We start from the raw sequence: 27,934 nt of genomic DNA on the forward strand, positions 1-27,934 counted from the left end.
TAACATTTTAAGCTTTATTTAACTTTCTTGACTTTGATAACATCATTTTATAATATCCCTTGCCACAAGACAGACAGGGTCATTTTAGAAAAATCACTCCCTGTCGCCCCAAAAACAACAGGTTGGACATGAAGGAAAGCTCACTCTATCTACTGTCCCCTCACATATTCCCAGAGCATGCACATCACACACAGAGTATAGCTCCTTCCACACTCTTCCAACAAACACATTCCAGAAAGGTAGAGCACATGGGAAAACATAGCAAAGGAACAGGCCCTTCAGCCCACAATGTCTGTGCTGAACATGATGGCAGGTTAAACTAGTCTCCTCTGCCTGCACGTAATCCACATCTCTCCAGTCCAAGCATATCCATGTGCCTATTTAAAAGGCTCCTAAATGCTACTATCATAACTGCTTCTACCACCACCCTTGTCAGCGTGTTCCAGGCACCCACCACTCTCAGTGTAAAGAAACCTGCCCCACATATCACCTTTAATTACCCCCTCTAATCTAATCGCTACGCCCTCTAGTCTTTGACATTTCCACCCTGGGAAAAATGTTCTATCTACCCTATCTCTGCCTCTCGTTATTTCATAAACTTCTCTCTGACTCTAATGTGGAGAGAGGTAAATTATCTCTAAAATAGAGTCTGAATCATGTAGCACCGATACATTCCCTTTGGCCTAACTCGTCCATGCCGACCAAATTACCTACCTGAGGAGTTGTTCTATTTGCCTGTCTTTGGCCTCTATCCCTCTAAAGCTTTCCTATCTATGAACTGGTCAATTTGATGCACTTTACCCGTTGCAGTCGGAGCAGGAGATTCTCACCGGCTAAACAGGGTTTTGACATCATGAAGAGTGACCCTGACCTAACCTATAATTCTTTCACCATTGCCCCTTCAGTGTAAGATTGACAAAACCCCACAAAGATTGTTTCATTATTAACACGTGATTAAACAATGCATTTTAAAGTAAGTTAATATGGTGTCAGGGGCATTTCAAAAGTTACATTGAAAAGTATGAACATGTCTGATAACAATCAGGGCATGATCTCAAACTTGGAGATGCGGTGCTCAGCTAACAACCAATGGGATCTACAGAGTGCTGAACACTGCCCGGTCCATCTGTACTGACCTCCCCACCGCCAACGGGATCTACAGGAGGCGCTGCCTCAGCAAGGCAGCCAGCATCATCAGAGACCCACACCACCCTGGCCACTCTCATCTCGCTGTTACCATCAGGAAGAAGGTACAGGAGCCTGAAAACCTTGACCTCCAGGTTCAAGAACAACTTCATCCCAACAACATCAGCCTCTTGAACTGCACACTATGATCTTCTATGGACTGTGACTTGGGTTGCACTACAGACTTTTTTTGCAATAGTATTACGGTCATTCATTTGTTGAAATTTTTGAGTATTATACATTTATCTGTTTGTATTGTCTTTACGTGCATGTTATGCTGCAGGAAGTAAGCATTTCCTTGTTCTGGCCTGAGTATAGATGACAATTAAACACTCTGGACTCCCGAATACCTAATGTCTGCTCCTGGTCTCCTCAGTGATACTGACTTGTCTTCTCAGATGGCCCTTCCTGATCTCTCCTTTTTCTATCCATGGGCTTGTTCGTCCTCACATTTGCACAACTCTCTGGGAAAAGTAAAATTGACAAGGGCAGAGAGCAGGATGGTGGGGAATGTGGTAGCAAAATGACGATGAGTGTATGTGGGGAGAATTCACTCCCTTTTGTAAGCAGTTTTTTAAAATCACAACTGATGTGCCTCTGCCGCGATCATTCAGCATGATTACTTCCACGTAAATAGGGGTTTAGCTGAACCGTGGTGTCTCTGCCGCCTGATGCTGCACTCTGCACACAGAAACATACATTGCACATGTGCCTGCATCAGCCCTGGCACCAGAGTCAGTCACTGGCAAGACCTACACAACTCAGCATCGACTGTATGGAAGTTCTCTTCCTGTATGTGTCAGAATCCCACTGATGTTATGGATGACATACAAAATCAAGAGCTAATTTAATGACAGTGAGAGAAGGAACACAGAGAGGGATTGGTTCATGGAAAGATGCACAAAATCAGAGGAAACTTATTTGGATCTGGAGTTTACTGCTGAGGGGGAGTTAGTGTGAACAGCAGATCCATGCTGTGCAGACGGTGAAACCTCTCCCTGGACACGGGGTTGACCAGTTCACAGACGCCCGGCTGCACGAGGAGTGTTGAGGGGCCACAATGTGGCTGCTCCAGCCCAGTCATATCAAGATAACATGAAAGTCGGGCAGCACCATCCTTCCAGGAAGGAAGATTACAAGAGTCCAGGAAACAGGTGCTGCAAGAGGAGGATTGTCATCACGATGATCAGTCCACACAGCAGCAAGACCACCCAGACTGGGAACATTTCTGCAAAAAAAACAGTATCATTATTGGACCATCATCACAGTAATATGCTGCAAAACTGTCAACCTAAGAACCAGTTAAAACACATTCACCATGACCATCGCTGGAGGAATGCATTGCCAACATAGGGCAAAGCGACAGGGAGAGTCGGGTGCCTGGGGGCCAAGGCAATGAAGCAGAGCAGTGTTTCAATTGACGTCAGGAGGGGAAAGTGGAGGGTCCATGGCCATCTTCATCAGCAGTAAGGTCACTGAGAGTGCATGTCTCAGCACATCAATGCAATCACACAGAGAAGCTCAATGCATCTACCTCCACAGAAGACCGAGAAGATTTGATATGTCACCTAATACTCTATGGTACAGGTGTACGGCCGAGGGCACACAGACTGGGTGTATCACGGTCCAGTACGGTAACTTAAACACCCACAAACAAATGTGGCCACAGAAAGTGGTAGACACTGCCTGGTCCATCACAGCCACTAACATCCCTACCATCGAAGGGATCTACAGGGGGCACTGCTCCAAGAAGAGAGCCTATATCAAGGACCCATACCTCCCTGGCCACGCTCTCCAGTCACTATCACCATCAGGAAGAAGATACAGGAGCCTGAGAACTGTGACCTCCAGCTTCTTCCCAACAACCATCAGCCTACTGAACCACATTGTACCATCCCAACCATAACCTTACCTCAGCAACGATCTACAATGGATTTTTTGTTTGGTTACACCACCTACTTTGGCTTTTGTCATTGCTCTGTCTCCAATGCATATGGCAACTAAATACACTCACCCTGATGTGTAAACCAACACACAGTGGAGAGTGTACACTCCCCATATACAAGAGCAGCCTATTCTGCCAAAGAAAACTATTAAACCAACATGCAAGTTGCAAATTTGGATAAGAAAGCACAGCGCAAACAGCATGTGGGAGAGCAGCGAGACATGGAGTTAATAAAGCTGGGACTTACGCCGGCTTGGAACCAGATGTAACTTGCATCGGCTGTCCACAGCCACACTCAGCAATGCAGCCTCAGTCTCTCCTGTCACCTCCCTGGTTTGGCGAACATCAGGTAAAAAGGCCAAGTCCGTCACCACAATCCCATGCGTTTCTTTCACATAATAAACTTGCTGTGTTCAGGAAGAACAAAAAAGAAAGTAATTCTGATATCATTTACTGGCTCTTCCCTTGTAGGCTCTTTTACCAATCATTGTAACTACAGGGTTATTGATCATATTCTTTTAATATCTGCAATCTCTTTTACATCAATCCCATACACCTAAAACTTATGCTATCTAATGTTAGACACCCCCGGGGAAAAGACTCTGACTCTCCACCTTATCCACACTCATCATGATTTTATAAATCTGTTTCAGGTCACCCGTCACCCCAAGCACATCCTGTCTCTCCTTGTAACACTCACCCTCCAGTTCTGGTAACATCCTTGTGAATTTTCTCTGCACCCTTCCCAGCTTAGCGGCACCTTCTTATCACGAGGTAACTGAACTATGCATAGTATTCCAAATGTGGTCTCACCAACAACTTGTACAGCTGCAACATGATGTCTGACTCCTGTACTCAATACCCTGGCCAATGAAGGCCATTCATAGAACAAGAACAGGCCCATCAGCCCACAATGTCAGTGCCAAAACATGATGCCAAGACTCTTATCAACCTGAACGAATCCCTTATCCCTCGATTCCCTGCAAATCCATGTGCCTAATCAAAAATCCATTCAAACGTCATTATTGTATCTGCTCTGCCACTACCCGGGGCAGTGTGTTCCAGGCACCCACCAACCTCCTGGATCCCAATGGCTATCCTAATGGCTACTTCACCCAGGATCTTGCATCCCAATGGCTAGCAGGATAAAGATGTTTAAGATCATGAGTGGAATAGATAGGGTAAATGCACCAGGGGACATAAGGTGAGGGGAAAAGTCTTAATAGGAAAATGAGGAGCAAACATTTTACACAAAGGGTAGTAGGTGTGTGGAATGAGCTGCCGGAGGAGGCAGTTAAGGCAGATACTATCAGATGGGGTATGTTGATTGGTGTGGGCAAGTTGGGCCGAAGAGCTGTATGACACAGCAAGTCTACTGCTATTTCTCTTATGAAATCATTGACCTTTATTCCTTCCATCATCCTTGAAGTTTCCATACCTTTCTATCAAAAGACCAGACATTGGTCAGACCAAGATTTTAAAAAACAGATCAAAATAATCCGAGGAAACCGTTGTTATATTACCTGGAGTGAGAATGCAATGTAGATAGCGACTGATCCAGTCACGGTGCCAAGACCTACAAATGTTCCCAGTTCACTGAAAAAAAACAAAAAACAGAACACTAAGCAGACAGTATCTTATAAAGAGTATGAAAGAAAACACCAAAAGGCCAACACATGGAGCAATGAATCAAAGACCTGCAGCATTTTAGTCTCTGCCCACCCTGCACTGATTCACTGTCAAATCCCCAGTCACTGTTCGTCTGTCACTGTCAAATCCCCAGTCACTAACTCACTGTCAAATCCCCAGTCACTGTCCGTCTCTCACTGTCAAATCCCCAGTCACTGCCTCTCACTGTCAAATCCCCAGTCACTGCCTCTCACTGTCCAATCCCCAGTCACTAACTCACTGTCAAATCCCCAGTCACTAACTCATTGTCCAATCCCCAGTCACTAACTCACTGTCAAATCCCCAGTCACTGCCTCTCACTGTCAAATCCCCAGTCACTAACTCACTGTCAAATCCCCAGTCACTGTCCGTCTCTCACTGTCAAATCCCCAGTCACTGACTTTTGCCAGTCATGATAACTGAAGACCTGGCTGTACCTGACTGACATTGCGGAGATCACTTCGTTGCCACAATCGCGAGTGAGAAGCGGCAGGAAGGTATTTCCATCCCATTTGCTGATGTAGCACTGAAGGGGCTTTCGTTCTCGTTTATGTGGGATCTGCACAGTGTAAAGGCGGAGAGCTTCCTTATTATCCTCAACCTTCCCAAATCTGCAAAACAACAAGGACTCAGTGAGCAGCCATAGAGACGTAAACTAGCTGAAGTGCACAGAATGTAATAACACGAAATATAAATTACCAGTCAGAGTTATACGACAACGAAGTAGGCCCTTCACCCAAGATGTCCAGGCGCCCAAGATGTCTTGCTGGGCTGGTCCTATTTGCCACTAACCGTTACTAGGCATGAACCGTTTAAATGTTGATTGTACCTGCCTCCATCCTCAGGCAGCGTCTGCCATGCCCACCACCTATGTATGTAAAAGCTGCCTCTCAGGATCCTTTTAAAAGGCCGAGCCAGTCTCTCCTTACAACTCAAGCTTTCAGCCCCGAAACGTGTTTGTTAATCTTTTCTACAATAGGTTAGTGACCGAAATGTGTACAATACTGCAAGTGTGTTCTATCCAATGCTTTGTACAACTGTAATATGATGTGGACTCTTGTACTCGATGCTAAGCCGACAAAGGCAAGTGCAACCTTTACACCCCCCCCTCCCCCCAATGACTCAACAATTTCTACAGGTGCACCATAGAAAACAACATAGTAAGAGGATGCATTGCAGCTTGGTTTGGTAACTGCTTCGCCCAAGACCTTAAGAAATTGCAGATAGTTGCGGATTAGCCCCGTCCATCACACAGACCAGATTCCTCACCATCAACTCCATCTTTACTGCATGCTGCCTCAGGAAAGCAGCCAACATAATCAAAGAGCATTTACACCTGTCATTCCCTCTTCTGCAGTTGGGCAGAATATACAAAAGCTTTAAAGTATGAATTGTTAAATCACCAGATTATGGAACAGCTTTGTCTCCACTATTATCAAACCCTTGACCGGACATCTCAAGAGATATACAGCTCAGAAACAGGCCCTCGGGCCCAACTTGTCCTTGGCGACCAACATGACCCATCTAAGCCAATGGCATTGACTCCTGTTTGGCCCTTTTCCTTCTTAAACCTCTTGTGTGACATGGAAGTATTCCTGATCATCCAATCTACATTATTGTGGCCCTTGCACTTTTTACATCAGCACTTTCTCTGTAGCTGTAACACTGTTCTGCAATATGTTTATTTTCTCTCTTGCATTACCTGTTGTCCTCATATGTGGTATGATCCATCTAGATATCACCCAAAACATGTTTTACACTGTATTTCTGTCAGCATGACAATAAAAACCAATAATAAACCACATAGATAAATGTGACGTTATTCACTTTGGCGCCAAAAACTAGGGGGCAGATTACTATCTCAAAGGGGTCAGGTTAGGTAAGGGGGGGTGCAGCAAGACCTGGGTGTCCTTGTACACCAGTCACTGAAAGTTGGCGTGCAGGTACAGCAGGCAGTGAAGAAAGCGAATGGAATGTTGGCCTTCATAACAAGAGGATTTCAGTATAGGAGTAAAGAGGTTCTTCTGCAGTTGTATAGGGCTCGTGTAAGACCACATCTGGCGTATTGTGTACAGTTTTGGTCTAATTTGAGGAAGGACATCCTTGTGATTGAGGCAGTGCAGCGCAGATTCACGAGATTGATCCCTGGGATGGCGGGACTGTCATATGAGGAAAGATTGAAAAGACTAGGCTTGTATTCACTGGAGTTTAGAAGGATGAGGGGTTATCTTGTAGAAACATATAAAATTATAAAAGGACTGGACACGCTAGATGCAGGAAAATTTTTCCCAATGTTGGGCGAGTCCAGAACCAGGGGCCACAGTCTTAGAATAAAGGGGCCATTTAAGACTGAGGTGAGACAAAACTTTTTCACCCAGAGAGTTGTGAATTTGTGGAATTCCCTGCCACAGAGGGCAGTGGAGGCCAAGTCACTGGATGGATTTAAGGGAGAGTTCGATAGAGCTCTTGGGGCTAGTGGAATCAAGGGATATGGGGAGAAGGCAGGCACGAGTTATTGATTGGAGACGATCAGCCATGATCACAATGAATGGCGGTGCTGGCTCGAAGGGCCGAATGGCCTCCTCCTGCATCTATTTTCTATGTTTCTATGACATGTGGCGTGTAAAAGAGTGACCTGGTCACTACCTTTATGGGACTATGTGCTTGTACACCTTGGTTTCTCTGTTCTGCAACTCTCACCAGGGTCCTGTGTATGTCTGCCACAGTGTATGTCACACTGTTCTGAGTTATTGCCATATGAAATTCCTGTCCTATTTTTACAGATGATAATGATCCTGTTGTAATCTTAGATAACCTCCTTCACTGTCCACCACGCCACCATTTTTGGTGTAATCTGCAAACTTAAAAAGCAGGCATCCTACATTTCCATCCAAACCATTAATACAGGGTGGCACCGAGCTGCTGCCTTACAGTGCCAGAGACCCATGTTCGATCCCAACCTACGGGTGCTGTCTGTTTGGAGTTTGCATGTTCATAAATCACAGGAGAATTAGGCCATTCAGCCCATCGAGCCTACTCCGCCATTCAATGATGCTGCTCTCCCTGTGACCACGTGGGTTTTCTCTGGGTGCATCCGGTTTCTTCCCACATTCCATAGACGTGCAGGTTTGTAGGTTAATCGGTTTCAGTAAAATGTCCCTAGTGTGTAAGATAGAACTATGTATGGGTGATGATTGGTTGGCGAGGACTCGTTGGGCAGTAGGGCCCGTGTATCTTTAAACTAAACTAAATATATGACAATCAACAGTGAACCCAGGCCTGCAGCACTCCACGGATCATAGGATCTGATCGGCAATCTGAAAAATCACGCTCCACTCCCACCTCCTGACTCCTTGCACCAAGCTAATTTTGTATCCAATTGTCTACTTCACCCTTGATCCTATGAACCTAATCTTCCTGAGCAGTCTAACATGTGCAACATTATCAAGGCACTTTCTGACACACTTTCTGCAGCTCTGCCCTCAGTCATCTTCGTTACTTCTTCCTGGATTCTAAAGATCTATCCACCTATGTGTCCCTCAGGACCACTAACACCGCTCCTTCATAATATCAATATGTTTTACAACCTTCTAGGTTCAGAGAACTTCAACATTTCTTGCCTCTCCACATCTCTAATCCCATAAATCTGGAATCTTTCTGGTGAGCCTCCTCATTTACCCTACCCAAAGCTTTGGCATTCCCACTAAAATGCAGTGCCCACAAATACACGACTTAAGTTAGCGTAACACTCTGGATTCTAGATTCTGTCTCCATCTTAAAGCGGAGTTTCTAGTGCCCACCAATCCTGATAGCTACAGTTTATGGACCCGGGATGGGAGATGGAATGTGTAAATACTCACCTGCATGCCTGGTATCGGTACATCTTCTCAGTAATCTGAGGCATGTTCTCATTCCAGCATAAGTTTGTCACCAACTGGTCATTTTTCCAGACACAGCACTTGAAGTCTCGTCCCACCGTCACTATCTGTCCGGGGAAACGTCAATGAATAATAGTTATTCCATAATGCTGTCAAGTCAATGCAGATCTGTATTGTGCAACGATGAAGGAATGGCAATTGTTTTCTCAGGTCAGGAGGGAAGGGAACCTGCAGGTGGTGGTGTCTCCAGTGGGCATCATAAACAAGAGGCTTTGATTTAGAGTGTGAGGAAGGTGCTTTACAGGAGATTTGAAAGCTTGTTACACCAAGAGTGACTGATAGCTGGATCTTGTTGCCAGATGAGGTGGTAGAATCAGATATAATCACTAGGTTTAAGGCACAGGAGAAAGATCCTGTGCGATCAAATGCGCTGTCTAGATGGGCAGAAAGGTCAGCATGGAAGTGGTGGGCCAATGGGCCTGTTTCTGCACTGACTGCATTCAAAAAGTAGTTTGTATAAAGTCTAACTTGGGAGGGGGCTGCACTTGACCTTATTCTAGGGAACGAGGAAGACAAATGACTGAACTGTCTGTGGAGGAAAGAGTTACCATAAGCTTCAAGATAGTCATGGGCGAAGATAAAGCTGGTCTTCAGTCAGAGCCCTAAACTGGGGAAGATGGATTTTGACAGTGTCAACAGGACTTGGGAGAGGTAGACCAGCAGCAGCTGGAGAGGAAAACAACACAAGTTCACAAGTTATAGGAGGAGAATGAGGCCAGTCGACCAATCAAGTCTACTCCGCCATTCAATCATGGCTGATCTGTGCCTCCTCGTTCTGTTTTCCTGCCTTCTCTCCATAACCCTTGACACCCGTTCTAATCAAGAATTTGTCAATCTCTGCCTTAAAAATATCCACTGACTTGGCCTCCACAGCCCTCTGTGGCAATGAGTTTCACAGATTAACTACCCTCTGACTAAAGAACTTCCTCCTCACCTATTTTCTAAAAGAGCGCCCTTTAATTCACAGGCTGTGACCTCTGGTCCTAGATTCTCCCACCAGTGGAAACATCCTCTCCACATCCATTTCACATGCCTTTCATTATTCGGTAAGTTTCAAACCCCCTCAACCTTCCAAACTGCAGCGGGTAGAGGCCCATTGGTGTCAAACGCTCATCATATGCTGCTAACCCACTCATTCCTGGAATCATTCTTATAAATCTCCTCTGGTCCCTCTCCAGAGCCAGCACATTCTTCCTCAGATATGGGGCTCAAATTTGCTCACAATATTCCAAATGCCGCCTGACCATGCCTTATAGAGCCTCAGCATTACATTTCTGTTTTTATATTCCAGTCCTCTTGATATAAATGCTAACAATGAATTTGCCTTCCTTACCACCGATTTGACTTGCAAATTAACTTTTTGGAAGTCCTGTATCAGAACTCCCAAGACCTCTAATTTCTGAATTCTTTCTCCATTTAGAGAATAATCTACGCCTTTATTCTTATTACCAAAATGCATGACTCCCCACTTTGCTGCACTGAATTTCATCTGCCACTTCTCTGCCCACTCTCCTAACCAGTCCAAGTCCTTCTGCAGAGTCCGTGCTTCCTCTACATGCCTGCCCCCCACCCCCACCTATCTTAGTATCATCTGCAAACTTGACCACAAAGCCTTCAATCCAAATCATTAATACACAATGCGAAGAGAAGCGGTCCCAGCACCGACCACTATTCACTGGCAGCCAACCTAAAACAGCACATTTTATTGCAACTCTTTGACTTCTGCCACCCAGCCAACCCACTATCCATGCTAGTATCTCCCCTTTAGTAGCATAGATTCTCATCTTGATATAATAATTGATTATTAATTTGATATAATTTAATTGCCACACAACCAAGGTCGGTGGTATTTGGGTTGCCAGCAGCGGTACAGTAATAAAGAACACAGCCTGACGTGCGGCACCTTATCGAAGGCTTTCTGAAAATTTAGGTAAACAACATCTACAGCCTCCCATCTGTTTGTCCTGCCTCGAACTTCCTCAAAGAACTCCAGCAGATTCGTCAAGCAAGATATTCCATTCACAAAGCCATGCTTCTTCTTCTTCTTGCATATGGCGAGCACAGCCTAAAGTTGTAGGACAACTATTTGATCATATGAACACGCCAGGTTGATTGTATTCGTGAAGGTTGCAATCTCCCACCTCACAAAGCCATGTTGGCCTATTTTATCGTGAAACTCTAAGTACCACGTAATCTCACCCTTTTTAATGGACTCCAAAATGTTACCAACCACCGAAGTCAGGCTAACCGGCCTATAGTTCCCACTCCTCTGCTTTGCTCCCTTCTTGTACTGCGGGGTAATATTCACAATTTTCCAATCTTCAGGAACCACTCCTAACTCTTGATTCTTGAAATATCACAACTAATGCCTCCACAATCTCTGAGGCCACCTCCTTCAGAACCCAGTCCTCCCAGCCCAGGTGACTTATCCACCTTTCTGTGTTCCTAGCACCTTCTCCTTTGTAATCGCCACTCCACTAACTTTCACCCCTTGACTCTCTAGAATTGCAGGCATACTGCTGATGTCTTCCACTGTGAAAAAAAGGTATTCAATTTCCCTGTCATTACTTGATTCCTATTATCACTTCTCCTGCATCATTCCCCAGAGGCCCAATGTCCACTTGCCTCTTTTTTACTCTTTATATGTCCGTAGAAACTCTTGCTATCCTCTTATATTATTGGCTAGCTTACATTCGTACTTCATCTTTTCTCGCCGTATTGTCCTTTTGTTGTTCTTTAAAAACATCCCAATCCTCTGGCTTCTTTGCACTAATCAGTAATCTGACTAATCTTTGCTATAATGTCTTCTCTTTTGCTTTTATGTTGTTCTTGACCCTTTTCAGCCACAGTCGTCTTATTTTCCTCTTGGAATCTTTCTTCCTCTTTTGAATGAAATGATCCTGCACCTTCTCAATTATCTGCAGAAATACCTGCTGTTGCTGCTCTACAGTAATTCTTACTAAAACCCCTTTCCAGTCTATCTTTGCGAGCTCCTCCCTCATGCCTCAGTATTCCCCTTTGCTCAGCTGTAATATCGACACATCTGATTTCACCTCCTCCCTTACAAATTGTAGGTTAACCGTATCATATTTTTAGGTATGTTGTAAAACGTACCTGAAGCGTCGCTGAAAATCTGTCCTAGACCGTGTGCGCGATTTTGGCGCCGTTTAGAGCGGGGCGGGTTTAAAATGCGATTTTCCCTAGGCTGTTCAAATCGAGGATGTTCAGCCTAGTTAATTATTAACGAAAAATCGCTGGAAGATTCCGTCGCTTGAGCTATTTTTAGTTTTAAGGGGTTTATTTACTTGTTATAGTAGGTTAAAAATTAACCTCTAAACCCGCGACCGCCGACAACGGGCCGGATCTCATACAGGGGACAACGGAAGGTAGGTTGTTTATTTTTACGTTAAAAAGGGCTTCTTAAGATCCCTTTATACAAAATTTTATGTTGCGAGTAGCTAATTTGGGGCCCATTATATCCCGCAGTATTTTTCTGGGCATTTGGGGCACAAATCTACCGCAATGTGAACGTTCTAAACCAGCGCGTTCCACAGGGAAAGCTGATTTAAATGCCATTAATTTACAGCAATTGAACACTAAATTCCTTCCATTTGGCCTATAAATTAATGTAAATGAGATTTAAAAATCATGTTTTATTGTGAATTCTTTGTGAATATTATTTGAACACTTAGGCTATTTAAAAATGTTAATCTTTTCTTAAGAAATGGATAGATGTTTAGATCTAGTAATTGAAGTTTGGAATTAGCTACAATTGGGTAACTAACTAATTATATGCTTTAATTTCAGGTCATCCAAGTAAGATTATTTTATATTTGTTTCAAAATGCTTCAATCTATGATAACTGAAAATTTCATTCAGTTCTCTTAATTTTTAAGAAAGTTATGGGCTTTTGACTGTCCACGATCACAGCTTTTTTGTTATGTCCATAGAAAATCAATAGGGAACAAGATGCTAATTTCCGAGTATGAAAATGGTCATAACTTTTTTAATACTTGAGATATGAAAGTGAATTAGGTGTCAAATTAAACTTCTTTTTATGCTTTATCTGATGGGATAAATTGCAGACTTGATTTTTAAAATCTCAAAATGTTGTAACATTACTAATATTTTGGTCACTATCTCCTAGTGGTTCCTTTACAAGTTCTCTTATTAAATCTGGTTCATTGCACACCACTAAATCTAGAATTGCCTTATCCCTGGTAGGCTCCACTACAAGCTGTTCTCGCCGTTGGCGAGAGGAGGACTTACCTGCAGCTGTAAGTATAAATACAGCGCGGGGTTTGCTTCTACAGAGGCCCGGGGAGCCGTTGGCGAGAGGAGGACTTACCTGCAGCTGTAAGTATAAATACAGCGCGGGGTTTGCTTCTACAGAGGCCCGGGGAGCCGTTGGCGAGAGGAGGACTTACCTGCAGCTGTAAGTATAAATACAGCGCGGGGTTTGCTTCTACAGAGGCCAGGGGAGCCGTTGGCGAGAGGAGGACTTACCTGCAGCTGTAAGTATAAATACAGCGCGGGGTTTGCTTCTACAGAGGCCAGGGGAGCCGTTGGCGAGAGGAGGACTTACCTGCAGCTGTAAGTATAAATACAGCGCGGGGTTTGCTTCTACAGAGGCCAGGGGAGCCGTTGGCGAGAGGAGGACTTACCTGCAGCTGTAAGTATAAATACAGCGCGGGGTTTGCTTCTACAGAGGCCAGGGGAGCCGTTGGCGAGAGGAGGACTTACCTGCAGCTGTAAGTATAAATACAGCGCGGGGTTTGCTTCTACAGAGGCCCGGGGAGCCGTTGGCGAGAGGAGGACTTACCTGCAGCTGTAAGTATAAATACAGCGCGAGGTTTGCTTCTACAGACGCCCGGGGAGCCGTTGGCGAGAGGAGGACTTACCTGCAGCTGTAAGTATAAATACAGCGCGGGGTTTGCTTCTACAGAGGCCCGGGGAGCCGTTGGCGAGAGGAGGACTTACCTGCAGCTGTAAGTATAAATACAGCGCGGGGTTTGCTTCTACAGAGGCCCGGGGAGCCGTTGGCGAGAGGAGGACTTACCTGCAGCTGTAAGTATAAATACAGCGCGGGGTTTGCTTCTACAGAGGCCCGGGGAGCCGTTGGCGAGAGGAGGACTTACCTGCAGCTGTAAGTATAAATACAGCGCGGGGTTTGCTTCTACAGAGGCCCGGGGAGCCGTTGGTGAGAGGAGGACTTACCTGCAGCTGTAAGTATAAATACAGCGCGGGGTTTGCTTCTACAGAGGCCCGGGGAGCCGTTGGTGAGAGGAGGACTTACCTGCAGCTGTGAGTTACCCAAATCTGTAACGTTCCATCTCACTTCCAGAGAAGGATTCTGGTGGAAGCCTCTGATTGGTGGACGAGGATCAGAGGAAGCAGCTGATTGGCTTGTATTGTATTTGTATTGTAATTGTAAGGCTTTATTGTATTCGGATAAGGGGGAGAATGAGGGCCAGGGCAGTTTACTGTTCTGGATGTCAGATGTGGGAGGTCATGGAGTCTGAGTGCTCTCCAGACGTCCACATCTGCGCCAGGTGCGTCGAGATGGGGCTCCTATGGGACCGCGTTAGGAACCTGGAGCAGCAACTCGATGACCTCTGTCTGCTCAGGGAGAGCGAGGAGGTCATAGAAAGGAGTTACAGGGAGGTGGTCACTCCAAGACCACGGGAGACAGAAAACTGGGTCACAGTTAGGAAGGGCAATGGGCAGAGGCAGGGACTGGTGAGTACCCCGGTGGCTGTACACCTTGAAAATAAGTACTCATGTTTGAGTAAGGGTGGGGGAGACAGCCTACCTGGGGGCAGCGACAGCGGCCGGGCCTCTGGCACAACGACCGGTCCGGTTGCTCAGAAGGGTAAGGAAAAGAAGGGGAGGGCAATTGTAATAGGGGACTCTATAGTCAGGGGGTCGGATAGGCGATTCTGTGGACGCAGACAGGAGTCCCGGATGGTAGTTTGCCTCCCTGGTGCCAGGGTCAGGGATGTGTCTGAACGTGTCCAAGAAATCCTGAAATGGGAGGGAGAGGAGCCTGAGGTTGTGGTGCATATAGGTACCAACGACATAGGTAAAAAAAGAGAAGAGGTCCTGAAAGAAGAATTTAGGGAGTTAGGTAGAGAGTTAAGGAGAAGGACTGGAAAGGTAACAATCTCAGGATTACTGCCTGTGCCACGCGACAGTGAGAGTAGGAATGGAGCGAGGTGGAGGATAAATGCGTGGATGAGGGACTGGTGCAGTGGGTATGGATTCAAGTTTCTGGATCATTGGGACCTCTTTTGGGGAAGGTGCGACCTGTACAGAAAGGACGGGTTGCACTTGAACTCAAGGGGGACCAATATCCTGGCGGGGAGATTTGCAAAGGCTACTGGGGAGACTTTAAACTAGTATGGTTGGGGGGAGGGACTCAAATTGGGAAAGCTAGCAGTCAGTCTGTGAAGCAGGGGGCAGAGAATGGTAGCACTCTGACCCAAAATGTAGGGGAGAGAGAAGAAAAAGAAAATAATCAGAGAATAAGAGAGGGTGGGTTTCTTAAATGTGTATATTTTAATGCTAGGAGCATTGTAAGAAAAGTGGATGAACTTAGAGCCTGGATTGACACCTGGAAGTATGATGTTGTGGCGATCAGTGAAACATGGTTGCAGGAGGGCTGTGATTGGAAACTAAATATTCCAGGATTTCGTTGCTTCAGGTGTGATAGAATTGGAGGGGCAAGAGGTGGAGGTGTTGCATTGCTTATCATGGAAGATATTACAGCAGTGCTTTGGCAGGATAGATTAGAGGGCTCGTCTAGGGAGGCTATTTGGGTGGAACTGAGAAATGGGAAAGGGGTAGCAACACTTATAGGGGTGTATTATAGACCGCCAAATGGGGAGCGAGAATTGGAAGAGCAAATATGTAAGGAGATTGCAGATATTAGTAGTAAGCACAAGGTAGTGATTGTGGGAGATTTCAATTTTCCACACATAGACTGGGAAACACATTCTGTAAATGGGCTGGATGGGTTGGAGTTTGTAAAATGTGTGCAGGATAGTTTTTTGCAACAATACATAGAGGTACCTACTAGAGAAGGGGCGGTACTGGACCTCCTGTTAGGAAATGAGATGGGTCAGGTGGCAGAGGTATGCGTTGGGGAACAGTTCGGGTCCAGTGATCACAATACCATTAGTTTCAATATAATTATGGAGAGGGACAAAACTGGACCTAGGGTTGAGATTTTTGATTGGAGAAAGGCTAACTTTGAGGAGATGCGAAAGGATTTAAAAGGAGTAAATTGGGACAGTTTGTTTTATGGGAAAGATGTGGAAGAGAAATGGAGTACATTTAAAGGTGATATTTTAAGAGTACAGAACTTTATGTCCCTGTTCGGTTGAAAGGAAATCGTAAAAATTGTAAAGAGCCATGGTTTTCAAGGGAAATTGGTCACTTGGTTCGGAAAAAGAGGGAGATCTACAATAGCTATAGGCAGCATGGAGTAAATGAGGTGCTTGAGGAGTATAAAGAATGTAAAAAGAATCTTAAGAAAGAAATTAGACAAGCTAAAAGAAGATATGAGGTTGCTTTGGCAAGTAAGGTAAAAGTAAATCCGAAGGGTTTCTACTGCTATATTAATAGCAAAAGGATAACGAGGGATAAAATTGGTCCATTAGAGAGTCAGAGTGGCCAACTATCTGCAGAGCCAAAAGAGATGGGGGAGATATTGAACAGTTTATTTTCTTCGGTTATCACCAAGGAGAAGGATATTGAATTATGTGAGGTAAGGGAAACACGTAGAGTAGCTATGGAAACTATGAGGATCAAAGAAGAGGAAGTACTGACACTTTTGAGAAATATAAAAGTGGATAAGTCTCCAGGTCCGGACAGGATATTCACTAGGACATTGAGGGAAGTTAGTGTAGAAATAGCAGGGGCTATGGCAGAAATATTTCAAATGTCATTAGAAACGGGAATAGTGCCGGAGGATTGGCGTACTGCGCATGTTGTGCCATTGTTTAAAAAGGGGTCTAAGAGTAAACCTAGCAATTATAGACCTATTAGTTTGACGTCAGTGGTGGGCAAATTAATGGAAAGAATACTTAGAGATAATATATATAAGCATCTGGATAAACAGGGTCTGATTAGGAACAGTCAACATGGATTTGTGCCTGGAAGGTCATGTTTAACTAATCTTCTTGAATTTTTTGAAGATGTTACTCGGGAAATTGATGAGGGTAAAGCAGTGGATGTTGTGTATATGGACTTCAGTAAGGCCTTTGACAAGGTTCCTCATGGAAGGTTGGTTAAGAAGGTTCAATGGTTGGGTATTAATGGTGGAGTAGCAAGATGGATTCAACAGTGGCTGAATGGGAGATGCCAGAGAGTAATGGTGGATGGTTGTTTGTCAGGTTGGAGGCCAGTGACGAGTGGGGTGCCACAGGGATCTGTGTTGGGTCCACTGTTGTTTGTCATGTACATCAATGATCTGGACGATGGTGTGGTAAATTGGATTAGTAAGTATGCAGATGATACTAAGATAGGTGGGGTTGCGGGTATTGAAGAAGAGTTTCAAAGTCTACAGAGAGATTTATGCCAGTTGGAAGAGTGGGCTGAAAGATGGCAGATGGAGTTTAATGCTGATAAGTGTGAGGTGCTACATCTTGGCAGGACAAATCAAAATAGGACGTACATGGTAAATGGTAGGGAATTGAAGAATGTAGGTGAACAGAGGGATCTGGGAATAACTGTGCACAGTTCCATGAAAGTGGAATCTCATGTAGATAGGGTGGTAAAGAAAGCTTTTGGTGTGCTGGCCTTTATAAATCAGAGCATTGAGTATAGAAGTTGGGATGTAATGTTAAAATTGTACAAGGCATTGGTGAGGCCAATTCTGGAGTATGGTGTACAATTTTGGTCGCCTAATTATAGGAAGGATGTCAACAAAATAGAGAGAGTACAGAGGAGATTTACTAGAATGTTGCCTGGGTTTCAGCAACTAAGTTACAGAGAAAGGTTGAACAAGTTAGGGCTTTATTCTTTGGAGCGCAGAAGGTTAAGGGGGGACTTGATAGAGGTTTTTAAAATGATGAGAGGGATAGACAGAGTTGACGTGGAAAAGCTTTTCCCACTGAGAGTAGGGAAGATTCAAACAAGGGGACATGACTTGAGAATTAAGGGACTGAAGTTTAGGGGTAACATGAGGGGGAACTTCTTTACTCAGAGAGTGGTAGCTGTGGTAGCTTCCAGTGAAGGTGGTGGAGGCAGGTTCGTTTTTATCATTTAAAAATAAATTGGATAGTTATATGGATGGGAAAGGAATGGAGGGTTATGGTCTGAGCGCAGGTATATGGGACTAGGGGAGACTATGTGTTCGGCACGGACTAGAGGGGTCGAGATGGCCTGTTTCCGTGCTGTAATTGTTATATGGTTATATGGTTCTAAGAAACCATCTCGGAGGCACTCTACAAATTCTTTCTCTTGGGGTCCAATGCCAGCCTGATTCTCCCAGTCTACCCGCTTATTGAAATCTCCCTTGACCACCATAGCATTGCCTTTCCTACACACCAATTTCATTTCCTGATGCAACTTGTACTCAAAATCCTGGCTACTGTTTGGGAGCCTGTAAATAACTCCCATTAGAGTATTTTTATTCTTGCAGTTTTCCACCTCTACCCACAAAGACTCTACATTTTCTGATCTTAGCTACATCCACTTTGTTCCTTTGGCTAAGTGCATTCAAATTTAATACCTTCAATTCGGTGTGACCACCCCTCCTCTCACAACCATCCAAATTTTAACCAACCTTACTCTCTTCCCCCTTTTTAAACTTTCTATCCTGTTATTTCTGGAGACTTCTGTGACCTTTCCTGCACTCTTTCCCGTTAACTCCACGCTGTCGACTCTACCCCCCCCCCTATTTAGTTTAATAATAATAATATAATAATAATATATCTTTTATTGTCATTGCACGTCAGTGCAACGAGATTTAGTGTGCAGCTCCACTGATGTACAAGAAAGGTAAATAAATACAATACATAAATAAGCAAGCTGAATTGATTGACGTGACCATCTGAGGGAGACTGTCCAAAGGGAGTGGGTGGGGGGGCACTCATTAGGGCCGGTTCAGAGCCGCAATTGCTCTTGGGATAAAACTGTTCCTGAGTCTGGAGGTTCGGGCGTAGAACCCACCCGTGTAGCACTAGCAAACCTGCCTGCCAGAATGTTGGTTCCCTTCCAGTTAAGGTGCAACCTGTCACTTTTGTTTCGGTCACCCCTGCCACAGAAGAGATCACAATGATCCAGAAATCTCTGTCCCCTACACCAACTCCTCAGCCGCACATTCAGCTCCCCTATCTCTCTGTTCCTACCTACCCTCACTAGCACGAGGTACTGGAAGCAACCTAGAGATATCTACTCTGGAGGTCCTGCTTTTCAGCCCTCCACCTAATTTTCTATACTCGTGTTGCAGAACCTCCTTCCTCCTCTTACCTACGCCTACATGCACAACTACTTCCAGCTGCTCCCCTTCCCTCTCAAGGAAGTTCTGCAATCGGCCTGAGACGTCTTGGACGTACCAGGGAGGCAACACACCATCCTTGAGTCTCGCTTGTTGCCACAGAATCTCCTGTCTGCACCTCTGGCAATGGAGTCACCCACCAACAGCACAAAAACTTCAAATTCCTGGGCGTGCATATTTCCGAAGATCTTTCCAGGACCCAGCACACTGATGCAATTACAAATAAAGCATATCAGCGCCTCTACTTCCTGAGAAGTTTACAGAGATTTGTTTTGTCAAAGAGGATTCTCCTGAACTTCTACAGGTGCACAGTAGAGAGCATACTGACTGGTTGCATCGTGGCCTGGTTCGGCAATTTGAACGTCTAGGAGCGGAAAAGACTGCAAAAATTTGTGAACCTAGTCCATCACCGGCTCTGACCTCCCCACCATCGAAAGGGATTTATCGGAGTCGCTGCCTCAAAAAGGCAGCTAACGTCATCGGAGACCCACACCATCCTGGCCTCACACTCATTTAACCACTGCCATCGGGAAGAAGATACAGGAGCCTGAAAACGGTCATGTCCAGGTTCAGGAACAGCTTCTTCCTTTCAGACATCAGGCTATTAAACAAGACAACAAATAAGCTCTGAACTAAAACAGACTATTATTATTATTACACTATAATCGTTTGGTTTTTGAGTATGTGTGTATGTGTATATATACACACTGAACTTTTTTTCTCTCGTTTATGTACTATGTTTACATATTCTATTGTGCTGCAGCAGATAAGAATTTCAATGTTCTATCTGGGACATACGACAATAAAAACACTCTTGACTCTTGATCAACAAGGAAGCAGGTTCTTCAGTCCAACTTGTTCATGCTGACCAAGATGCCCATCCCTAACCTCAACTACTTCCTCTGATAGCTTGTTCCATATACCACCAGCCTCTGCATGAAAAGGTTGCCTCTCAGGTTCCTATTAAATCTTCCCCCTCTCACCTTAAACCTGTGTCCTCCGGTTCTTAATTTCCCTACTCTGGGTAAAAGACTGTGCATTTACCCTATCTATTCCTCTCATGACCTGATACACTTTTATAAGATCAATTCTCATCTTCTTGCGCTCCAAGGAATATTCCTAGTCTGCCCAGCCTCTCCCTATAAGAAATATAGAGAATAGGTGCAGGAGGAGGCCATTTGGCCCTTCGAGCCAGCACTGCCATTCTTTGCGATCATGGCTGATCGTCCCCAATCAATAAGCCGTGCCTGCCTTCTCCCCATATCCCTTGATTCCACCAGCCCCTAGAGCTCTATCTAACTCTCTCTTAAATCCATCCAGTGATTTGGCCTCCACTGCCCTCTGTGGCAGGGAATTCCACAAATTCACAACTCTGTGGGTGAAAACAGTTTTTTCTCACCTCAGTCTAAAATGGCCTCCCGTTTATTCTAAGACTGTGGCCCCTGGTTCTCCTCGTGTCTATCATAAATCTTTTCTGCACTTTCCAGCATCTTTCACATAACAGGCTGACCAAAACTGAACACAATACTCCAAGTGGGGCCTTACTAATGTTTTGAATAACTAACATATTATCCCAGCTTCTAAATACAATTCCTTGACTAACGAAGGTCAGCTCGCCTCAAGCCTACTTCACCACCCTATTTACCTGCAACTTTGCTTTCAAGGAAGTCTCAGTCTGAAGAAGGGTCTCAACCAGAAACGTCACCCATTCCTTCTCTCCAGAGATGCTGTCTGTCTCGCTGAGTTACTCCAGCTTTGTGTCTATCTTCACTTTCAAGGAAGCACATACTTGTACTCCACATTCCTCTGCTCTACAGTATTCCCCAGGTCTCAATGTGAAGGTCCTGCTCTGGTTTGACTACCCAAAATGCAAGAGCTCACACATTGATTAAACTCCAATAGCACTTCCTCATCGCACTTTCCCAACTGATCAAGATTCCTCTGTAATTCTTGATAACCATTTTAAAACCCGGTGAAATCTCCGCTTTCGCGAGGCAGTGGGGGTGGGACTGATGATCGAGGGCGCCGATTGGACGAGGGAGACGTCGGTCAGCAGGCACTGGGGGCGGGATATGATGATTCAGCACGATGATTGGAGAGAGGTGTGGGTGGGACTGAGGATAGAGTGCGGTGATTGGAGACGGGAGACATGGCACAGACCTGCGCTTCATCCGCAGTCAGGATCGATCCCGGCCGGGTCTCCGGCGCTGTCCCGAGTGCCCCCCCCCACCGGTGGCCAGAGAGGTCGGCAGCAAAGATCCTCCGCTATAGGTTCTTTGGTCGGGAGTCAGACGGGCACGGTGCCCCTAGGCCCACAGCCAGCGCAGAGAAGCTGCGCTAAACCCAGCTAAATTCTGCCTGTCCCGCCAGGTGAGCTTACAGCCTTTCCTGGACTTGCGGGAAATATGGCCAGCGCGGAGAAGTAGCGCTGGTGACCCGTCAGTCCAGGCAGGGCTGCAGGTTAACCCGGTGAGACAGGCAGAGTTGAGCTGCATTTAGTGCCGGATTGAGCCTCCGAAGCCGCGCGCTCGTGCGAGCGTGTGTGAGCGCATGCGCGCGTGGCTGCCAAAAAATAGTGTGTCCCAGTCCCCTCCATGTTTTGATAGCGAGTTCCGCTGTTGCTAATGATCACAGGCCACCTTCCACCACCGCCACCCACTGTTTATTTCCATGAAGACAATTCTGCAGCTAATTTTCCCTAGATCTCATACAATCTAACCTTCCTGCAGCCTTTCATGTGGAACCTTATCAAAGGCCTTGCTAAAGTCCACAGACTATGGCCTTGCCTTAGTAAACCGTATTGGCTAGTTCTTCAAAAAACTCAATGAAATCCGTAAGACATGATCTGCCACACACAAAACTATGCTGAATGCTGGTGTTTCTAAAGAGCCTGTCCCACTTACGTGTCCTTGGCACGCTAATTACGCGACCTCATGGTCGCGTTGAGCCTCGACGGTCCTGTGAAGGTCGCGCGCGATTACATGCGTCCCCACAGCCATCTGGGCGGGACCGGCAGCATCTCTGGAGAGAAGGAATGGACGACGTTTCGTGTTGAGACACTTCTTCAGTCTGAAAAGAAGGGTCTTGACCCGAAACGTCACTCATTGCTTCTCTCCAGAGATGCTGCCGGTCCCGCTGACTTACTCCTGCATTTTGTGTCTATCTTCAATTTTCTTGGCCCTGCTCTGGGAGTAGAAGTGGGGGCGGATCCGGACCGCAACGGCCGTGAGCCCCAGGCCGAGTTCGGCAATCGTTTGCCTGCTTCTGCTACTGTTGAAGGTGAGACGTTGCGTCGCGCCAGGGTCTTGGGCCTGTCCCACTATGGCTGTCGGTTCCGCGACAGGCCGTTGGCGCGTGAAGATTTAGTTCACTACAAAACTTTCGGAGCCCCGCGCGATGTCGCGCACAACTACATACCCCTCCGCGCTTCTAAGTGGGACCGGCCCCGCGCGGCCATATGATGCCCGTGCGCCTCAACGCGACCCCGAGGTCGCGTAATTTGCATGCCAACGACACGCAAGTGGGACAGGCCCTTAAATGCATGCATATCATCTCTCAGAATCCACTGCAGTAACTTTTATTCCACTGATGTTAGGCTCACTGCTCAATAGGTCCTATTTTTGTATTTGCAGCCCTTCCTAAATAAAACACTACGCTAGCCACCATCTTTCCAGCACCACCCATGTCTAATGGGACGCATATATCTCAGCCAGAGCAGCTGCAATGTTATAGATAAAATACATTAAGCTCATTTGGGTAAACGTTAAGGGTAGTAGAAGGATGCCAAAATAATGGGTTGTTTTGTCTTGATGTTATTGGAGCACCACACCCAGAACACTGGGAAATATTTGATAACATTCCTGATTTGTAAATGTTGAATTTATAACACAGTGGACTGACTCTCAGGGTAAGCAGGGTGACTCCAACGGTATAACAAACTGCACTGACACGCAGGGCAAAGAGTGCCAGGATTTCCCACTGTTGTGCCTCGAGTTTAAACACCAGCACATGGGAACCTTTACAATCACTAAACAAAGATGGCAAACCTTACTGCTTGTTTCATTTTTAACACAAAGTTGGGAATACTCTGAATAAACAGGGGAACAGGCAAGTCAAATTAGTCTCTGCTATGAACAAAATTCAATAAAGCAACAAAAGAGGTTAAAAGAAAAAATCAAACCTTATTGTCAGGACTGATGTCCAAGTCTTCAACCTCTGCTTCATGAGCTTGGAAGTCAAAACACTTCTTCATACTGGGAAACTGGAAGAGGCAAAATATGTTTTTTATTTAAACCCTATTAACTCATTTATATTTAAACATTTCCTTATTTAGATACTTCATCAAAATAATACAATCAGTTGAAGACCATCTTGAAAGTCAGAGGAATATCTCCGGTACAATTTTCCAAGTGCACAGAAAAGTTGCTCACTCACTCTCACACTGTGGAACGGCCAGGGAAAGCTGGGACGTATAACATACATCAGTACTGCACAGCAACAGGCCCTTTGGCCCACAGTGTCTGCCACATACCTATCTGTGCCCTGTCTGGCAACAACCCCAACCTGAGATGAAACCCAGGCCAACCCACATTAGGCAGCCCCTGGGTAGGGGTGGGAGCAGGGACATAACCTACAGGCACAACCCTGGTGGGGAGTGGGGCAGGTAAAGGTCTGGGCTGCTGGAACCAAACTTAGGGAATCATTCCACAGTGGGAGGAGGGAGGGGTTGCTGGTACACACCTGACCCGAGGTGTAGATAGGAGGTGGAACAGAGAAAAATATAGAATTGTTGCAAACAGCAAAGCCTATCTTGGGGGTGGCCAGAGGGTTGTGTAACTATCTGGTGTGTGGTCTTGGATATGTCACAGAGCCCTGGCATCGTACCATGTAGCAGAGTCGGATGTCCTTAGGCAAGCGCCTCCCAATGTAAGGGCGTGACTCTGACTTTACACATCAGTTAGTCAACGCATCCAACTTTCCAAAGTCATGCACAATGAGCACAAATTAAAGAAAAATAAAGTTTATACCTCCCACACCCGAATGTATCCATCCACACCACCGGTTGCGAGAAGGGAGTGGGCCTGGTTAAACCGAACACATTTCTGCAGGGCATCTGTGCTTAGGTCCGTGTGCACAACATGAAGTGCTTCCACCGTTATCTCCGACGTCTCCTTCTGCGTGTCCCCACCTGCATTACATGCCGTTTTATTGGCTTGTCTCCGTTTCTTCGTCTCTGCCTTCTTCACTGCACAGAGGAAACCAAACAGGAATTAAGATGAGGGCAGATATGCCAAAGTCTACAGAGGTGGGTGTGGAGACACCAGCAAGCTTGGTGGGGGTGAGGGGGACAGAGAGGTGTGGTGTAGTGTGCTGAATGACATGATCACCTGTGTCATCTTTTTTGCTGTTCTTTCTCGGCGCAGTTTTCTCTTTTTCTTCTTGGAAGCGAAGTACATGACAAGTGGCATCTTGCCCCACGGCCAGAACATTTCCGGCCACTGCCATGTTCATGGGGGCTCGTGTTTCCGTGTCATGGCAATGGATCAGTGTGGCCGACAAGCTGCCAGCCACTCGCTCCAACCGCAGGAAATGCTGGCAGGAAAGCAAAACAGTAAAAACCCCACCAAGCAAATTATCCCAGAAATAAAGGCGTGTAATCAGAACAATTACAGTCATTCAATAGGGAAAGAGGGCTTTCAGCCCATTGCGTCCATCAAGTTTCTAACTATACCAATTACATCTTCCAGCACCCAACCCCTAGCCTCACTGCCTTGATTTTTCAAATATTCAACTAAATATCTCTTAAATGTTGTTAGAGGTGTTCTGTGGCTGCACACAGGACCCCACGATGTAGTAAACAATGGTACACAGTGCTGGAGTAACTCAGTCGGTCAGGCAGCATCTCTGGAGAACATGGATAGGCGGATGTTTCCGGCTCTCTTCAGATTGTTTGGCCTTTGTTCACCCATCTGACAATCAAAACTCCCCTCATGTACCCACACATCACTTGCCTGTTTTTATCCCACCCCGCACCCCTATCACTCCTTCAGCATTTCCCCCCAACAACTACAATCAGTCTGAAGAAAGGTTCCAACTCGAAAATGTCACCTATCCATATTCTCCAGAGATGCTGCCTGATCTGCTGAGTTACTCCAGCACTTTGTGTCTTGTTTTGTAAACCAGCACATGCAGTTCTTTTGCTGAAGTCAGTCAGAGTCAGAGTATTGAGTAAAGATGTTGGGAGGTCATGTTGCAGTTCTATATGTTGGTGAGGCCACATTTAGAGTATTGTATTCAGATTGTGCACCATGGTATTGTAACGATGTTCGAGATTTATGAGGTGTTGCTAGGACTCGAGGGCCTGAGCTACAGGGAGAGGTTGAGCAGGCTAGGACTCTATTCCTTGGACGCAGGAGAATGAGGCGTGATCGTATAGAGCGGTGTACAAAATCATGAGAGGAATAGATCGAGTAAACCCACAGAAAGTGGGATTAACGGACAACACATGTAAATGGGTGAAGATGATGTTTGATGGTCAGCATCAATGTGGTGCTGCCTGTTCCTGTGTGGTACATAAAATCATCAGGGCATAGGATTAAGGTGAGAGATTTAAAGGGGCTCAGAGGGGCATTATATGGAACAATACTGCCAGACAAAGTGGTTAAGGTGGGCACAATTATAATATTTAATTAAAGGGCATTTATTCAGTACATGTATAGGAAAGGTTTAGAGGGACAACGGTCAAATGAAAGTGGCAACATAAGTAGGAAGAGTGGTAAAGAAGGCATATGGTATGTTTGCCTTAATAGGGCATTTGAGTACAAGAGTCAGGATGTCATAATGTAACTTTATAGGACTTTGGTTTGGTCACATTTGGTATATAGGCTGCAGTTCTGGTCTCCCCATTACAGGAAGGATGTGGAGGCTTTGGAGGTATAAAGGTTTACCAGAATGTTACCTGGATTAGGGGCGAGGTTGGTCAGATTTGGAAACCTGGACATTGCAGGGAGATCTGATAGTGGTATATAAAATTATGAGAGGCATAGATAAGGTAGATAATCAGAACCTTTTTTTGCCAAGATGGAAACATCTTTAGAGGGCACAGCTTTAAAGTAAGAGGAGCAAAGTTTTAAGAAGATATACAGAGTATCTTTTTTTTTAAAACACAGATTGTGGTAAAAATACAGATGCATTGTCAGGGATGGTGGTTGAGGCAGAGAAGAAAGTGGCATTTTGGATAGGCTTATGTAGGTAACATAAGAGATGGTCGGCATCATGTTCAGCACAGAACTTGTGCTGGATGTGGAATCAGGGAAATTAGATGAATGTACAAAGATTGTGGTGGATGGTGAACGTTGAGTGATCTGTTAAAATGCAATGTCCTCAACGATATATTGTTCCTTTGCAAGGATTCAATCAATCACTAAAATCTTGGATGTTAAGCTCATTTTTCCAGGGATGCACCATCTGCGTTGGTGAATGTTGCCGGCTGCTCCCCTGGCTTTACCAGGCGTCGAGGGCCGGGGCTGGAGACCCAGGTCCAGCCGGCAGTGGGAGTTGACAGTGGGGGCTTGCAGTGGTGGGGACCCAGGTCCAGCCGGCAGTGAGGGCCGGGGTCGGGGCTGGAGACCCAGGTCCAGCCGGCAGTGAGGGCCGGGGTCGGGGCTGGAGACCCAGGTCCAGCCGGCAGTGGGAGCTGACAGTGGGGGCCGGCAGTGGTGGGGCCTCAGGTCCAGCCGGCAGTGGGGGCCGGGGTCGGGGCTGGAGACCCAGGTCCAGCCGGTAGTGGGGGCCGGGGTCGGGGCTGGAGACCCAGGTCCAGCCGGCAGTGTGAGCCGACAGTGGGGGCCGGCAGTGGTGGGGCCTCAGGCCCAGCCGGCAGTGGGGGCCGGGGTCGGGGCTGGAGACCCAGGTCCAGCCGGCAGTGGGGTTGGGGCCGGGGCTGGAGACCCAGGTCCAGCCGGCAGTGGGGTTGGGGCCGGGGCTGGAGACCCAGGTCCAGCCGGCAGTGGGGGCCGGGGTCGGGGCTGGAGACCCAGGTCCAGCCGGCAGTGGGAGCTGACAGTGGGGGCCGGCAGTGGTGGGGCCTCAGGCCCAGCCGGCACTGACCGACGCCGGGGCTGGAGACACAGACGGTGCTGATCCCGGCCGCGGTGACCTTCGCTGCCACTTACCACCCCGTTGCTGATGCCGGTCTTGGAGGCGCCGCCGCCGCCCGCGGTCACCACCAGGCCGGCCCGCGGGACGCTGACGGTGTAGAGCGGGAAGGGCGCGCGGTACAACTCGGCGGCTCCGCGGCGACCCATCGTCCGTCACAAGCTTGCGGCCTCCGCTCAGACTTTCCCCCAACCGAGCGCAGACACATCAGCACAGAGCGACGGACAGGTGACAAGCCGAGGGCGGGGCCTTCTACCGCTCCGCCTCAACGGCAAATGGAGGACCTGTCTATGCCAAAGATCTATGTAGGGCAGAGGTTGACGGGCGCCATGTCTGTGCGGGGCAGAGGGTGACGGGCGCCATGTCTGTGCGGGGCAGAGGGTGACGGGCGCCATGTCTGTGCGGGGCAGAGGTTGACGGGCGCCATGTCTGTGCGGGGCAGGGGTCTGAGGGTGAACAGTGCCATGTTCATATTTAGAGCAAATTTATTGTCACGTAGAGCAGTGTGAAATGAAATTCTTTGTTTGGATGAAGCTT

General features: G+C 46.5%; 1 protein-coding gene across 1 annotated transcript; it reads right to left on the reverse strand.

Annotated features, from left to right (window-relative positions):
• Positions 1-27,635, reverse strand: preb (prolactin regulatory element binding). The gene is made up of 9 exons (XM_033025129.1): positions 27,415-27,635; positions 24,628-24,832; positions 24,268-24,485; positions 23,421-23,501; positions 8,659-8,783; positions 5,236-5,409; positions 4,654-4,726; positions 3,378-3,537; positions 1-2,413 (listed from the first exon to the last, which is right to left on the reverse strand). The coding sequence occupies exons 1-9, from the start codon at positions 27,544-27,546 to the stop codon at positions 2,319-2,321; spliced, it is 1,263 nt and encodes a 420-aa protein (XP_032881020.1). The 5' UTR covers positions 27,547-27,635; the 3' UTR covers positions 1-2,318.
• Between the last annotated feature and the right edge of the window lie 299 nt (positions 27,636-27,934).

Source organism: Amblyraja radiata, chromosome 8 (genome assembly GCF_010909765.2).
Source record: "Amblyraja radiata isolate CabotCenter1 chromosome 8, sAmbRad1.1.pri, whole genome shotgun sequence".
Lineage (NCBI taxonomy): Eukaryota > Metazoa > Chordata > Chondrichthyes > Rajiformes > Rajidae > Amblyraja > Amblyraja radiata.

Bases quoted from the DNA above. Each gene is read 5' to 3' on its own strand.
- preb (XM_033025129.1), bottom strand. From the start codon at position 27,546: ATGGGTCGCCGCGGAGCCGCCGAGTTGTACCGCGCGCCCTTCCCGCTC. The intron at 23,502-24,267 runs GTATAAACTTTA...TGCCTCTTCCAG, and splicing joins GATACATTCGGGTGTGGGAG to TTTCCCAGTATGAAGAAGTG. The intron at 2,414-3,377 runs GTAAGTCCCAGC...TTTTTTTTGCAG, and splicing joins ACATCTGGTTCCAAGCCGGC to AAATGTTCCCAGTCTGGGTG.